The following is an 18,230-nucleotide window of genomic DNA, read 5'->3' as shown; positions in this document are numbered from 1 at the left end:
TATACATACATATATACGTATATATTACAACCCTGAAGTCCGATCGCAGATTAAACTTTATAACGGCCATAATATTCGGTTTATGTCGCACACTTCCGCCGAATAGATTTTCAACACGGTCCGAGTCACGGATCGAATTAATAACCCTTTAACCGCAAAACCACCCCCTTAAAAATCACATGTGAACGTGTAGGGTGGCTATTTATTTTTGACATAAAACCGCACCGATTCATGTGGCTATACATCAGCAACATGAAAATATATACGTTATTAACTGTGGGTTGACAATTATACTAGTATCTTTGAATAGAGCAAGAAATATGCTACGATTAGTTGACCTTATAGCTTACGGAGTAATTTATCAAGTGATTAGTTGCTTACTATGAAATTTATCGTAGCAGGCGATGCTTCGAGCAACATTTACATCTTCTAACATCTTTCTATTATTTTTGAAGTCATTTTGAAAGATAATTTACCGCTATTTTTTGATAATTGAATTCAAAAACTTAAAAAAAGAGGACACCTATAATGGGAGGTACCATTTCCGGTCAACTTAAAAATTTGAAAAGGAATTCATCGTTTCGATAAGAATTTCAGTAACCGATACTAAGTTTCAGTTCGATAGTACTAACGGTGTTCAAAAAATTCCCAAAATTCACACACACACACAGACACATTTTTTCTAGATCATGAAAACGTGATCAGTGATCAATTCCGATTTCGAATCAGTCAAAATCTCGAGTTTGAATTTTCGCATGATCACAAAACTTCATCTATTGTTACTACGTACATAGATAAAGTAAAAAAATTGTAAACGAAAAAAGACAAAAGAAAAAAAATACATAAAAATGAAGATAAGGTGAAAAAAAATCATGAATCATCAATTGAAATACATAATGTGCTGTAAAAAAAGCCTTTTCAAAAGTTTCTCGCATTTAAAAAAGTCCCACGGGCTATTAAATTGCTCAAGAAATAGAGCGATTTTCTGGGCAATAAATCGACGAATTGCAATATTGCTTCAAATGCGAAAAAATATGTCAAATACATAAATTATTGTAATAAAAGAAACTATTGTTACTTCCAATAATGTTCACAAACAAATGGTCTCAAAAATGAAATAAATGAATCTATATATAAAAACCCTAGGTTGAAAGTGTCGTTCAACTTTAACCTTTGAAGGACGGTGTGTCGAGATCGAACGAGTGTCCCGAACCGGGGTCGAGTAAGACCCCAGTATATTTTAATCAAAATACAGCTTTTCTCAATATAAATGGGTTCAATATTAATCATTTTATACATCAACATAAAACAGTTTTAGTACTATAGCATGTTTCTGAATATTTTTGTATTAAAAAATAACCTCAAGAATCAACACACAAATACACATAGGTAAGCCCAACAGGCGACTGCATGACTCAATGGCCACGCACCAAAAGCGACGAAAACAATAGTTTATGAAAATATAGCTGTCTCTTTCTCTCGCAATGATTCATAAATCAACAAGAATATGCAAGCAAACAGTAAAAAACATGACATATCGCTACCGCCTTTAAATCATACTTTGGAACGTAGAATTTTATAAATGTAATTTTTTACGATGTACCGCTTTTCTAAATTATACAAAATCTATTAAAATAAATTTCTTGTAGTTCATTCTAGGAATACAAGAAATATAGGGTGTATAGCTTTGAAAACCACATAGTTATTATGAAAAACGTAAAAATTGGGGCACTTGCATACCCCACTTCGGTGAGGGAGGGTTAAAACACAGATCAGACAATAAGTGCAAAAATGTGCATTGCATGACGTATGATGGCGAGTTCGAAAGTGCATATGTGTCGTTATCAATCATTTAGTATGTCCATTAGAAAAATCCAGGACTCCCAAAGGGATAAGTCTTCAGTGGTTTTCAATATTGTGCGGTGTTCTCGCCTTCCGAGTGGTATTAGCATATATTAGACATTACACAAACCTCTCCGATATTGCGTACTGCCATAGCGAGCCCTCCTTAACTACCCCTGCACACTCTGTCGTTCAGGGCTGTCACGACAGAAGTGTAATTCGAATTATAATAAAGATATATTCATAATCTGAGCTATGTAACTTGGATTGATATTGATTTTGAAATAATTTTTATCTATTTAATTGAAGTCTTTAAAATAATAAATAATCGTCATAATTGTCAAGTTCAATGAAAAAATTCGTCTTATGCTGCGTACGGACTAAACCAACGAAGATTTTGAGCCAACTTTTTTAACCAGCAGGATAAAACCAGTAGCGTACAAAATATTTAATTTCAATTTTTAAATTTAATTTTTATTTCGATATCTTGTACGCTACTGGTTTAAAAAGTTGGCCGAGAGACCGTTCGTTGGTTTAGTTCGTACGCACCATTAGAAGTCACACTCTCAGACTCCAAAAAGAAAAATCGAATAAATTGATCAGATATTCCTTCTGTCCAAACAGAGTGGTTAAAGTTTGGAAATAATCTTCCCAACAATGTAGTAAATCCTGTAAACCTTAATATTTTTAAAAACAAGCTAGAAATATTTCTAAAACTTGAAGATTTTTATAATTCTTCTTTTCCAATCTTTTCTATATATTTTTTTCTTTTCGTTATAATGTTACCGTCCCAGATATTTTTATTCTCTTTTATCTTTTCGTATTATTTCGTATTTTTTTACATACCTCCTTTACGTTTCACATGGCTTTCGTGTTAGTTGTCATTTTTATCTCTTATCCGATCGTTTTCATACTTTGCCATATTGCTCATTTTGGTCATTAATATAAGTAAATGAAGTCTCCGCCATTACTATTTGTAATTTGCCCGCCGACATTCTATTTGACGTTTACGGTTGACGTTTGTTTGTTAGTTTTAAACATAGATGGCGATAGTAAAAAAAATATATTGGTGTTTTTATTCAAAATAATAATTTTATATACAAATTATAGAAGAGGTATGTTTTTAAAAAACTTTTTTTTTATATATTTGTTTCATGTTTACTTTTTTTTCTTTAATCTTATTATTTTTATGAATATTTTTGTTTTTATTTTATTATTTATATTAAGTCAAACCCCGTGGGTCTATCAGCTTTTCCGCTTTCCCCATGTATTATTAAATCAATAAATAATATTTAATTTTTATAGACCAAATATTCAGACTCTCGTTCTAACATTTGGTGACCACAACCGAAAAGTGATATATTCAAAAGAGTATATTCAGAACTTAAAAGACATTTTGATGAAATTTATGGGCTTTTTTTTTATTACTTTGAGGATAGATAAAATAAGGGAACTCAGCTTAAATAAATAGTCATCTCTAAATTCACATGTTAAAACTTCATAGTTTTTTGACATACATATGGATTTGGCAATGCTAAAAGCAAATGTTGCTGTTGACACAAAAAAACAGGTTTGAAAAATCAAAGATGTTGAAGTGGATATATGGAAGGAAGTTTTTATAAATCATAATTTCAATAGGAATATATGTTAATAAGCATTTGATTTTTTTTATAAATATTTGAACTACCAATATAGTACTTCCATTGCATCCACTAATTATCGTCAAAATTTTTATATCATCAGAGTGCAATTTTTACAATGGCTTAGAAGAGAATATTGACCTATTTCATGACAGTTTATTACTATTAGGAACTTATTTGCAAGATTGTTTTTTTTAACCCGTTCTTTTTTTGTTTTGTTTTTTACTTTAATCCTTTTCGTTTAATTTTATACTGTTACTCATCATAATCTACTATTATTTACAAATTTTTCTTTTTGTATTGCTATTTTTTGATTGGCTAATCCTTCATAGAAAGTTCCAATTTTCATGCTATCTGAAGAAACTTTTAAATTGGCTATGTTTAACTATTTATTTTATTATCTTTATTTTAGCTGTAAGTTTCTCTCTGGATATTAAATATAATAAAATAAATTAGGATATATATATTTTAAATAATGAAAAAAGAGGGGGGGGGGGGTCATAAAAATTAAACACTTCCCTGGTTCTTTTTTTACAAACCTCCTTTACGTTTCACTTACGATTAAAATTCAGGAAAAAATTTGCCTCTTATCCTATCGTTTACATACTTTGTCATATTGCTCATTTTGGTTATCAATATAAGTAAATGGAACCTCCGCCATTACGATAGATATAAAATATCGTTTTATGGTGCGTACGCACCAAGCCAATGAACGGCCCACAGGCCAACTTTAAAAACCAGTAGCGTACAAAATATCGAAATAAAAATTAAATTTAAAAATTGAAATTAAATATCAAAATTCAAACTATTATTATTATATTAAAATTAACTTCAAGTATCAAAATAAAATTATAATCATTATATTAAAATTAAAATTAAATATTGAAAGTTAAAACAGAACATGCACAATTAAAATAAATTTTCGAGATTGACCTAAAATTAGATCATCAACAATCACATACAGGTAATCCTCGACTTTTGTTTGTCGAAGATGTTTTGACTTACGAAGATACGCACTAAGATCGAAAAAAAATCAAAGAATTATTATTTTTACTTCCCCGTAATTCGCAGTTACTGAGAATATATCATGTATTAGTATGGGTGATCCAACGATTTTTGCTAACCCGGGGTGTTGTCGGTCACATCAAACGGATTTTTTTATTCTTCAATTGTTTCTCTCGTCGAAATAAATCAAGTAATTAAATCATTTCAGAGGTAAAATTTATCGGATAATGTGTGATTATTAATTTCATTTCGACGAAAGAAAAAAAACCCTTTGACAAATCACCGACATCCGACACCGCGTTTTTTTATGAATTGTTTTTTCTTTATCGATCATCCAAGTGGAAATACAGTAACATCTCGTGACGACTTCAACAATATTTTTTTTCGCTCGTACGCAGAGAAATTATAATATTTCTCTGGTTTTAAATGCGGTATCGTCGTAATTCAAAATATTGTTGTAATTCAAAACATCAACGATGATCTAATTTTAGCTCAATCTCGCTCTTTAGCTTGATTTTGATATTTAATTTCAATTTTTATTTCGATATTTTGTACGCTAATGCTGGTTAAAAAGTTGGCCCAAAATCGTTGTTGGTTTAGTCCGTAAGCACCATAAGACGCGTTTGAAGTTTGCAAATTTGAAATCTGGGTGACGTCTATGTAGTCTTTAGTTTTATACATAGATGGCGGTAGTAAAATAAAATTATTTGTATTTTTATTCAAAATAATTATTATTTAGCACTACACTACTTCTTGTATGTGATGTGGCGCCGTTTTATTGTAACCACGGTCTATTGACATCCATTCTATTCAATTTAATGCATTTTATAAATATTTGGACAGCCCTGATATGGAGTGAGTCGGTACTGGTTGAGCACGCGGGCCAACACTTACTGTCTCCTACAGACATAACATAAATCGTAGCGGACGCTAAAGGAACCTGCCGGCCCGTGTGAGTACTCGAGATCTCGAGAATTCTCGAGAATATGCACCCACGATTCTTAAATACATACATACATATGTATACATATATAGGTATCGATGTGGGGACAAATCAAAGCATAAACGCGTGTGTGCCAGGATTCGTTTTATGCGTCGACTTATCCCTCGTCACGTCAACCCCGGCACGTCACGGGGATAAAATAAAGACAACGGCGAAAATCCCACCGTATATTTCAAATTATTGAATGACGTTCGCAACGCATCCTATTTCGCGAAATTCTAATAAAATTCACCGAGGGTGACGAGATTATGATGTTTAGCCGGGAGCCTTTTCGTGCGTCGGCGAAGCGTGTCAAAAATTTGGGTTGTTGGCATGCATGGTATTTAAAAATCATGTTTTTCTGGATTAAATCTATTATATATATACATTTTTCATCTTAAGCTCGACGCTGAATATACCGCATACAAAAAAAATCCACCGAAAGGTTAACGGGTTCCATCCCGTAGGTCGAACTTGATTGAAAATAATATATCCCGAGTGTTATCTGTAGTGCTGCTGGTCAGGCTTGGATATTTGTCACTCCAAGTCGATAATTCCCTATCATTTTATCTGTTTATCAATTATCAGTTTATGGCTCCTCATCAAATATTTGAATATGATTTCAAAATTTATATATTTTACTAGCTGAACCCGACATGCGTTGCAATGCCAGAATAAGGCATGCAACTCCCGTTCCCGTTTCAAGTGATAAATGGAGCTCAACTAACGTCTCTTCAACGCTGTGTCGTCATAAAACAACTGGTAACGTGGCTACCAATGAACACATTTCCTTGACTACACAATGGCGCTTCAAACTTTCGCGTCGGTAAAATCGTAATTACGAATATTATTATTATTAAGAGATTTTTTCTCGTTTATTTTTTAGCAGTAAACTTCCCGGACATGCATACAACAAATCTTGAAAGTTCCATCGTAATCGGTTGAGTGGCTAAGGAGCCTATACGAGAGAGACAGACAAAAAAACAGACATTCAATTTTATATAAATAGATTTTATTTATTTATTTCTATCGAACATGTACACTCGCCGGGTTTGGTGCATCCGCTCTAAAATCGCCAGACAAACGAACGACAGATTAACAGAACGGCAGCTTTAAACGTAATTCTCGTGTTCTCGAATGATAGATTGCACATCAGATGACGAGTAACCTTTCGATGTGCACAGATGCAATTATTAAAATTGATTTGGATCTTTCTGGCGAGTTTAATAAGGCAAGATTCAGAACTTATCGAATCTTGCCTTATTAAACTCGCCTGAAAGATCCAACTCAATTTTAATAATTACCATTTTAATAATTGAATCTGTGCACATCGAAAGGTTACCCGTTATATGATGTGCAATCTATCATTCGAGAAGACGAGAATTGCATTTAAAGCAGCCGTCCGTTAATCTATCGTTCAATTTGTCTGGCGATTTTAGAGCGGATGCACCGCATCCACACTCGCCTTTACAGATGGCTCAAGAGCGACGAGTGTACTCAAATATAGATATGATACTATAATACAATTATTACAAGCATTTTTTTACAATGCGAATTCATACAAACATCATCCACATTGACAACTTTTGGAGAAATTGTTGCCATATATTTGATATATCTGTATATCTGTAGTGCTGCTGGTTAGACTTGGATATTTGTGACTCCAGGTCAATCGTTTCCTATCAGAGTTTGCCAATTTTTCTGATTTCATTGTTGAAACAGTTCCCGATTAAAATTGGCTTAAATCCTTCCTATCTACTATGTCCCCACTATTTGAGGATGATTAATGTACAATAAAATGTATGTACGATTCATAGATGTCTCGTGAATTTGCGAGTTTTCAGTGTCTCGTAATTCAACGACTTGTAATAAAAATGCTGCATTGTTTTTTAATTGGCATGGAAGACGCATTGGGGTTTACCTGTAAGGCCTTCCTGGTATAAAATGTAATATACATATCATCATCATCATCATTTACAGCCATTCGCCATCCACTGCTGGATGAAGGCCTCTCCGACACGCTTCCACTCGTCTCTGTTTTGCGCAACACTCATCCATCTCATTCCGCACATTTTTCTAATTTCGTTCACCCATCTTCCTTGCGGTCTTCCTTTTACTCTTTTGCCTTCTCTCGGGTACCATTCAAGCACTTCTTTTGTCCACCTTTCGTCCATCCTCCTAGCTACGTGACCCGCCCATTGCCATTTCAATCTCTTCACTCTATCCACTATGTCCACTACCCTTGTCATGCTTCTCACCCACGTGTTCCGCTTTTTGTCTTTCCTCGCTATGCCAAGCATACAGCGTTCCATACTTCTTTGAGTGCATTGGATTTTATTTAGCATCTTGGCGTTCAGTGTCCAAGTTTCACATCCATACGTCATCACTGGCAAAACGCATTGATCAAAGATCCTTTTCTTCAGGCAGAGTGGCATTTTTGATTTAAAAACAGCATTCATCCGTCCAAATGCACTCCATCCTAATTTCATACGTCTCTTTATCTCTTCATCTTTACTACCAGACATGTCAATTATTTGACCTAAATATAAATAATTATTTACTACTTCTACTGGTTTATCATCTAAGGGGATGCTATCAGGCATGCAATAACTATTGAACATTAGTTTAGTCTTATCTACGTTAATTTTTAATCCTACTTTTCTACTTTCCCTGTCCAGCTGTGTTAGTCTGATAAGTAGGTCAGCTGAATCACGAGCTACTAAAACTATATCGTCTGCGAACCGAAGGTGACTCAAGAAGCGACCATTGATGCTTACTCCGGCTGTATCCCAATCCAAGTTCCTGAAAACTCCCTCAAGCACCGCATTGAATAACTTGAGCGATATTGTATCTCCTTGTCATACTCCTTTTCCTATGCTAAATCTATCTGTATCTGAAAAAAATTTAACCGAAGCTGTGGCATTCTTATATATTGCAGCTAACAGTCCCACATAAGGTTCCGGCACTCCCTGTGTTTGTAGAGCGTTAAGTACTGCATTATGACTAACTGTATCGAAGGCTTTCTCATAATCGACGAAACCTAGGCACAATGGCCGTTGATATTCGTTGGCGCGCTCGATTAGTTCGCCAACTACTTGGAGGTGGTCCATTGTGCTGAAATTTGCCCTAAGCCCTACCTGCTCTATAGGTTGGTTCTCGTCGAGGATATTCTTCAGCCTTTCTGTAATAACCTTCGTGAAGAGCTTGTAGATCGCTGAAAGTAAACTAATGGGTCGGTAGTTCTTGATATCGCTTTTGTCACCTTTTTTGTGTATTAAAATGATAGTTGCAATATACATATACATATGTATTTATTCAAGATTAGCTCCCTTAATATTTAGTATAGGAAAATATATAGAAAGTGTATATTATTTTATCGCATTATACAAGATTTCACTTTTGACTTTATTCAACCGCGAATTGCTCGACCCTCTATGGGGCGGTTTTTCCTCACCCCAGCATCCACTTGAGCGGTTAACGCGCCCAAAGTACATATCGGATAAAAGTGCACATTCCTGTCAGAGATTTCCGCCTCTCGAGCAGATGATGGGCTCACGGCCATCTGCAACACTGCAAAACTTCACTCTGAATCGTGAAAAAACTTCGCCGTTAATAAATAAACCCAAGCAAAGTCGCAAGTTGAAGCTTTGATCGGTTCGCCCATCCATTTCGATCGCATCTCGCGTCCCACGCCAGAACAATGCTCAATTATTGTTCTGGCCATGTACCAGGTATCATAACTCTCGTTTTGCCCCAGACAGACTCCCAACTACAAGTGCAATCACATGTCCGTGTGTCCCTCCCACACCCCTGGGGAACGTCTGTGCAATCCGTGTCAGGCTGTCACGCCAGGACTTATATGTTTTGTTCGGCTCCTGCGATTCCCTTATTCTCCTGATCCTCGGCACATACATTCTTCTCAATGCGAGGGGAGTTTTAGAAAGATTCCCCTCCTCCTGGTCCTCCTCCCTCTTCTACCACCCACCCGTTTCTATATTGATTGTCGGACTACAGCTAAAAGCTGGCAATTCGATGTTATTCTCATCATGAGAATGCTATTGCGTCCATATCTACTCATACGACTTCATGTTTAAAACATGTGTAGATAAGGATATAAACAACGATTCGACATTATGAGATTTTTATGGAATATGTGTACATATGTATGAAGCTTTTGCTACTATATATATACAATACGAATATTTACTTTTATCTATGTACGTAGTAAGAATAGATAAAGTTTTGTGATCATGCGATAATTCGAACTGAGAATCGATCACTGATCACTGATTCATGCACATGTGTGTCTGTGTATTTTAGTGATTTTTTGAACACCGTTGGTTCTATCGAGCTGAAACTTAGTTTCGGTTACTGAAATTCTTATCGATACGACGTAAATTTTTTTCATATTTTTAAGTTGACTGGAAATAGTACCTCCCCTTATAGATGTCCTCTTTTTTAAGTTTTTCAATTTAATTATCTCCCGAACCGCTAACCAAATCAGACTGATTTTTACTTTATCTATGTATGTAGTAACAATAGATGAAGTTTTGTGATCATGTGAAAATTCGAACTTGAGATTTTGACTGATTCGAACTCAGAATCGATTACTGGTCACGTTTTTATGATCTAGAAAAAATGTATGTGTGTGTGTATGTGTATTTTGGGGATTTTTTGGACACCATTAGTCCTATTGAACTGAAATTTAGTATCGGTTACTGACATTCTTATCGATACGACGTAAATTTTTTTCAAATTTTTAAGTTGACCGGAAATGTTACCTCCTCTTATACATAGGTGTCCTCTTTTATTTAAGTTTTTGAAATCAATAATCTCCCAAAACTCTAACTGAATCGGACTGAAAATTTTTTAAATGTAATAGAAATAATAACTTTTATAACATATATTTTTTAAATATTTTTATCTGAACCGGAAGTAGTACTTTTACTCTAGAGAATCGAGGTTTTTTATGTTTTTCTCAGAAACCTTTTGGTTTATTGAACTGAAATTTCATATCTAGAAGTTTAAGCGTAATAAAAAGTTATTTATAAAATTTGGTAAGCATCCCTAAACCGGAAGTGGCAGTTTACTCTTGTTTGATTTTTTTACATGTAATATAAATTATAAATTTTATACCTGAATATTTTTAACTCAACCGGAAATAGTAGTTTTACTTTAAAGGATCCAGTCTTTTTATATTTTTTTCCTCAGAAAGCTTTCGGTGTATTAAACTGAAATTTCATATTTAAAAGTTTAAATTTAATACCAAGTTATATATAAAATTTGATGAGCATTTGCCAACAGGAAATGACAGTTTATTTTTTTCAACCTTTATACATGTGTACTCTTCACGAGAAAATTCAAGTATAATCCTTGCATCAGTGTGATGGAAATAAATATTTAATTTAATTTAATAAACTGAAAGTGGGGTTTTTCCTCTTAGAAAAGTCAAAAATGTTGTGACCACACGATTTTTTCCACACCCCTTTGGAACAAAATTCGATAACCGGAAGTAGAACTTTTTTCTTGTGTAAGTTTCCTTACATAAGTTCAATTCAACTCAATTTGTATCTAAAATGCTCTCATAGCTTGTATCGAATTTTGTTTTTTTTTATATTTATATTATATTCCTCAAATACATAGATAAAGTCGTGGGTTGATCACATTCTAATTTTTTTTAAATTAAAACAAACTTTTTAAATGTTTAAAAACACAAACGCATCGCTACAATTTGTTAATGTGAAATATTCCTCGGCTAAAATTCTGAACATGCGAAAGCTTGGCGTATAAAATTTCCCCAACATTATTATTATAATGTGGGCTTTTATTCTGTCGCGTAAAAATGTTTGCTTTAATTTTCACGACGCATTCATTTTAATAAACCGAAAAAATTAGCCGATAGACTTGATGCAAAAGCTCTGTCGCATTTTACTGTGCAATTTATCAATTAGAATTTTATATATGGACACATTTTACCGTTTAAATGCGAATTGAACTGGTTTTTTGTTCAATTTAGTTGACTACTAGTTGTTCACTAGTTTGAAATATAAAAAATTTTACTCCAAACCACATACATATCCAAACTGACTAAATTATAATAAGTAGTGGATTGTGAATTTTTGCAACTTCCAATGCCGATTGCTACTACGACTTACTTCTACTTATAAATATGTGGTTTTCAAATCTATACACCCTATATTTCTTGTATTCCTAGAATGAACTACAATAAATTTATTTTAATAGATTTTGTATAATTTAGAAAAGCGGTACATCGTAAAAAATTACATTTATAAAATATGATTTAAAGGCGGTAGCGATAAGTCATGTTTTTGACAATTCGCTTGCATATTCTTGTTGATTGATGAATCAATGCGAGAGAAAGAGACAGCTATATTTTCGTAAGCTATTGTTTTCATCGCTTTTGGCGCGTGACTATTGATCTGCATGACTCGATAACCTGATAGCCATGACTCAATAGCCATGACTCGATAGCCTCAATCCCAATAGTTGGGAGCGTCAAGATCAAACGAGTGTCCCGAACCGGGGTCGAGTAAGACCCCAGTATTTTTTAATCAAAATATATCATTTTATATGTATACAACAACATAAAAAAGTTTTAGTCCTATAGCATATTTTTGACTATTTTTGTATTAAAAAATAACGACAAATATCGACATGCAAACAACGCACATAGGAAAAGCCAACAGGCGACTGCATGGCTCAATAGCCTCGCGCCAAAAGCGTCGAAAACAATAGCTTACGAAAATATAGCTGTCTCTTTCTCTCGCATTGATTCATCTATCAACAAGAATACACAATCGAACAGTCAAAAAAACATGACATCACTACCGCCTTTAAATCATACTTTGGAACGTTGAAATGTATATAGTTCATTCAAAATCATACAAAATATATTAAAACAAATTTCTTGTAGTTCATTCTAGGAATACAAAAAATATAGGGTGTATAGCTTTGAAAACCACATATTTATTATGAAAAACGTAAAAATTGGGGCACATGCATATCCCACTTCGGTGAGGGAGGGTTAATATAAATTTTACTCAATACATAATCCACGAAGACGCTGAAGTACTAACAATTTGCAAATATGTGTGCGTACACACGTTACGGGTGTTTCGATCGTCGAAATGTGTAACTTTTACGACAGTCAGAATTTTAGTATTTCCGATGTACGTAGACAGAAGGTTCCTCGACTACATTCCTTCATCGTTTGAATCATAAATGCAATGGGTGCGTCTTTGGGAGCTTAAAATTTTATGGGGTTTTCGCCTGTTGCGGCGCGCCATATTGCGCAGTTCGCCATAATGGTTCTACACAAGGAGGGCTATGAAAGGCTTTCTTATTACGTCTTTCCGGTTGACATTGGAAGTTCTGCACGTAACAGCGACAATATGAGGAATGCAGACCCTCTGTACCCTATATATTACGTGTAATATATGTATGTGTGTGTGTGTGTGTACCCCTGAGAAATATTCGAGTTGTACAACAATGAGTCTTTTGTGTGCCCCCGTGTGCAACCCCAGTTCCGTCTCGCGAAAAACCAAATTGAAATTTTCCCCTTTAACTTGTTTGCGAATTTTCCGTGGAATTTAAGCCGTCAAAGGACGCACGGGTGCATCTCGGAAAAAAGCAAAGTCGTCAACTTTGATATAATGACAATGTTGCAATGCTAAAAATGCAAATTGCAATGCTTGTGTCGCTGCTAGATGAAAAATTATATTTTACATCATTTTGTAGTGGAAATTTTTAATAATTTTATTATATCTACGTATAAACGTACACATATGTATTGTATAATACAAAAAAAAATATGCTTTATAATTGTGAATTTTTATTCTATAGTTTTTTGTTTAGAACCAAAAGTGTTTAGTATTCAATCTTACTCAAAGTCAAAAACTGTAGACATAACTGCTGTCATTTTAAATGTAACTGTGACTGCTATCTGATGTAAATATATGTAGCTTCCACTGTAGATTTATTAGTTTTATTTTGTCGGTCAATCGGGACGATTTCACCTAAGAGAGAGGCGATGTGGCATATGCTAAAAGGAGCCGCCGAATGAACTTAGTGGTCGGTAACGGCACCCAGCTATTTCCCGCTAGAGTTCTCAGAACTGACAGTGCGAGACTGTGGGACAGCATATCTGGTACGTGACTATAACAATAGGTAAAGATGCACTGAGCGACCTGCCATTTATAAGCAGGTACTTAGGCCATACCAAGGCATTCTGACGGAGCACTGTCAGTGCGTGGTTCTCCTTAATCACCCAATAAATGCTGTGAAGCGACTTTGGTCTTTTATTTGGATCCTCCACCCACACTAAGCAGCACTAAAATTAAAAATAAAAACAATTATTATGCAAATTTTATCCACCTGCTCAATGTCAAACAATTCGGCTTATTTATAATAAAATTTAAAAAATAAATTATATCAATGACGGAATTCTACTAGAAAATAGAATTTAAATATTTCTATAGCAAGGGTTCCCAACCGGTCAATCACGAAGGAACGTTTGCTCGATCTCAATGTTGTTGGCTTTCATTCATTCAAATTTGTTTCAAAACACTTTGAGATGGAATTACTATTCATATTGTGTAATTGTAAAAATTATTTGTGACTTAGTCGACTTAAAAAAGTTCCTATAGAGCAAGGGACCTTTTTTGAGATTGGAAGCTACTTGTCATCTTATTTATGGCGATCTTGTAATGAAAATCTTATAAGAATTTTTGTTTATGCTTTTTTTAGTTCTTAAAAGTAAAAAATATTCATTTTAAAAGGTAAAATATTGTTGAATTGTTGCAGGAACAAATAATTTTAATATTTTCGTAATTATTTTTATAAGTAGACACATACATATGTATGTCATAAATGTCTACTTTGACTTTTTTTAAGTCGTCCAAAAAAATAAATAATTTTTACTATTATACAATACGAATAGTAATTCCATCTCAGTGTTTTGGAAGAACATTTTTTTTTGATTTTCTCAAAAAAAATTCAATTAATGCAAACTGAAAGTTCTGAATCATAATGCTTTTTTTGATAATAGCTTGGGTATTTGGAAAATTCAGCATTTCGTTTATAAAAAATAATCTAAATCATAGTTTTGATGCATTTAAAAAATAATGTGATAAACACACAATATATATAAGATATTTAAATACATTATGGGCGAAATCACACAGGAAGTAACACGGCACATGGTTTTTTTCAGATACTTTAAAACATGCGACAAAAATGTGGCATGACAAAGCCCAGCACACACCGTCCCAAAATCACCCCCTGGAGTGTTTTCGGCAAAATTTTATCCTTGTATTTATCTTTACTTGACAGTGATTGATAACGGTTCATTCCATATTTGAATAAATGTAGGAGAAACACCACCGCGGGGAGCCAAGCACACGATGTACCGTTCTTCTCTGTGTGATTTCGCCCTAAAAATCTAACCTAACCTATATTTACGTATATAGTTTAATTTTTTTAATGTTTAAATATTATGTTCGTTGTTTCAGTCGGCGATGAAGCTAATAATCTTCCACTCTATATTGGATTGGCTGTAGCCATTGTCGTATTTACTTTGGTTGCTGGAGTTGTCTATCGAATCCTCAGAAGAAAAGATCGTGACCACTCATTGTACAACAAAGCTAGATCAAGTAACTATTAGTTAAATTTAAATTATCATTGAAAATGTTGTATAAATATGTACATACATACATAAAAAGTACCAATATTTATTAAAACTGTGTTTGTAATCAGCAGATATTACTCAACATGGCGCTGGACCAGCTTGCTATGAATATCCACCGTTTCTCATCAAACCAACACCTTCTCCGTTGACTAGAAGCACTAGTGAACATCATTACGACGTCCCTCAACTAAGCAATAAGTAAGCTTTTCAAATTCAAACAATATTTCTGAATAAAATAACATTTCATACCATTAATTATGTTCTATTTTAGTTACTCGGCTCCGATAGACCAATGCGTGCCGAGCTCATCGAGCGAAAGTGAAAACTATGATAAGAAACCGTACAGTGAATCGGAACATTCTACAACTAGTTGTTTTACAAGTTGTAAGTATATAATACTGTAATGATTCAATTTAAATTATAAATCTCGTCTTAATAATATGTTGAATAATATTTCAGCCGATTCAACATACGACGTTGTCACAGACTCCGTCAGACTACCCAGCTTACCACTTGGCTCTAATTTATTTGCTGACATTATTAGTAATACGGAAACAAGTGTATCTCAAAGTGTAACTTCAAATGGCAGTTGGTTGAATTTGGAATCTGCCGGTGTGGCACTTTCAATCCCCGAAGGTGCAGTTTCTAAAGGAAAGAGTGAAACTTGCTATATATATGTAATGAAAGAAGATAGATTCAGACCGAAATTTCCTGAAGGTATTGCAATTATATTAAACCACCATTATATTACATCGGTCTCCCTCACGGGCCCGAAAGTGAAACGCCCGAAAACGCATTTCACTTGCGTTTCACTTTCGGGCCCGTGAGATAGACCCATATTACATACATATATTCAATCTAAATTTTCCGATTGCTAAAACATTTTGTAATTCTTTTGCAGGAACAACTCAGTTGAGTCCGGTCGTCAAAGCTGGTCCTGTTTCAATGAAATTCAACAAAGCCGTAATCATCCAAATACCTCATTGCGCCAATCTTAAGCATGGTTTTTGGAATCTTTCAATATATGCCACACAATCGGGAAGCAACACGAGAACCAAAAACAAAACAGAATGGGTCAAAATTGTCAATCTCGGCCAAGAGACAATAAACACACCACTGTTTACTCAATTGGATACGGATAAGATATATTTAATTACTGAATTCTTCACAAGCTTCGTACTGGCTGGAGAAAGCTTCAATGGCAAAGCTGTTAAAAATTTAAAACTAGCAGCTTTCATCCCACCGTTTTCCTGTGCCACCACTAAAGACTACAGTGCTAGAATATATGTATTTGAAGACACTCCTTGTGCTTTGCACTATTGTGCCGAACAAGAAAAGAAGCTTGGGGGTATAATGATAGACAAACCAAAGTCATTTCTTTTCCAAGACGGTGGTTCCAATCTGTGTTTCACGCTGGACGATATTGGGCTAGGTTGGAAACCAAAATCTGGCACGACCCGACAAGAAATTCCATTTTCACACGTTTGGAACTCAATGTCTAATTCACTACACTGTAGTTTCTCCCTAGATCAAATGGAAAGTATTCACCACTTGCAATGTAAGATATCAGTGTGCCAAATAAACAATCCTTCGCATAAGCAAACGTTCATCATATCGTCGAACAACGAAATGAATTTGAACTCACCATTCGGTGGCAAGCGAAATTTCATCTGCGATGATTACAACATAGATGTGATTGAACATTTAAATATGACTGATAAGGTAATTGTCGATAAGCAGAAATGTTTAACGATGAGTGACAAAGGAATCAACACGTGTGTAGTCGATAATGTGACTCCTTTTAGATTGCCCAAGTCTGCTAAAAAACAGTTGAGCTCCTGTTTAGACCAACCAAATGCTAGGGGCAATGATTGGCGACTCTTAGCCCAAGAATTGAATGTTGATAGATATATAAACTTCTTTGCCACGAAGAAATCTCCTACGGAATACATTTTAGATTTATGGGAATGCAGGCATAGAAGTACCAATGCAGTGGCCGACTTAGCGGCCATATTCAGAAAAATGGGAAGGAATGATGCTGCTATTATTGTTGAAAGTTGTCTAGGACCTAGTTGGCTCTGAATGATAATTAATTTATGTATATGAATATTGTGAATTTTATTTATGCTAAGTAACCGAATTTCCAGATACAGCTACTACTTACTATTATTAAATTCACACTACATATACTCTTTTTGACCAATGACTTGTTAAAATGATGACCGATTACACACAAGGTATTATTCAATGCATGTTGAATATTATTTAGTTTAATACAATGCAAACGTAATTTATTATCGGTAGTTTTATACGTTTTATATTAATATGAATGTAAGATTAGCTATATGTACATATATATAGAAAAGTGATGTACAAAGTACTTCAATTATGAATATTAAAAAGTAAAATATTAAAAAAAGTCAACGTTTACATGTACATTTGAGGCATGTTTATCTAAATGTATTCTTGGAAAACATTATAATAATCGGCAAAATGCTGAAAATTTTCATTAGGCTTATTTGTTGATTGAAATATTATTGTTGTTTCCAAAACATTTTCCGGAATTCGACAGGTATTAATAGTGACTATAATTATGTATATTATGAACGATGAATGTGTGCAATGAAACATTATATTTTAAATTGGAAATAAATTGATTATACAAAAACTAATGAAAAAAGATCTTTTTTTTATTTATTATTATTATTTTAATTAAAATAAAAATGTATGGAAACATCTAATTTATTATATTTAACATAAAGTATATAACGATGTACATATGTATAATATTTAGCAGAGTTTACATACAATGCCAAATCAAATTGGGAAATTACTCCACAGCAACATCTCAATATATGTATATCTCGGTTTTATTTTCGTCTACTTTTAAATTTTCTTTGACTTTTTGATTGCTTAATATGTGTTTAGCTGTCATTGAAATGATTTCTCACGGTTCGGCAAATTTGAAGAAGGAAGTATGGACCTATCTATTGTATTACATTACGTACTATGTATATAAAAAATATGAAATAATTTCCACTTTATAAACAGTAAC

General features: G+C 33.8%; 1 protein-coding gene across 1 annotated transcript in view; it reads left to right on the top strand.

The window, feature by feature from the left end:
* LOC143913204 (netrin receptor UNC5B-like) overlaps positions 1-17,849 on the top strand; it is a 119,550-nt gene extending 101,701 nt beyond the window's left edge. The window contains exons 9-13 of the mRNA XM_077432868.1: positions 15,000-15,140; positions 15,247-15,373; positions 15,447-15,559; positions 15,635-15,892; positions 16,077-17,849. Coding sequence (XP_077288994.1) covers positions 15,000-15,140; positions 15,247-15,373; positions 15,447-15,559; positions 15,635-15,892; positions 16,077-17,257 — 1,820 coding nt within the window. The 3' untranslated portion in view covers positions 17,258-17,849. The remainder of the gene's footprint in view (positions 1-14,999; positions 15,141-15,246; positions 15,374-15,446; positions 15,560-15,634; positions 15,893-16,076) is intronic.
* The last annotated feature ends 381 nt before the right edge of the window (positions 17,850-18,230 follow it).

Source organism: Arctopsyche grandis, chromosome 1 (genome assembly GCF_051622035.1).
Source record: "Arctopsyche grandis isolate Sample6627 chromosome 1, ASM5162203v2, whole genome shotgun sequence".
NCBI lineage: Eukaryota > Metazoa > Arthropoda > Insecta > Trichoptera > Hydropsychidae > Arctopsyche > Arctopsyche grandis.
Note: the sequence above shows the minus strand (reverse complement) of the source record. Positions and strands in the feature narration are given on the sequence as shown.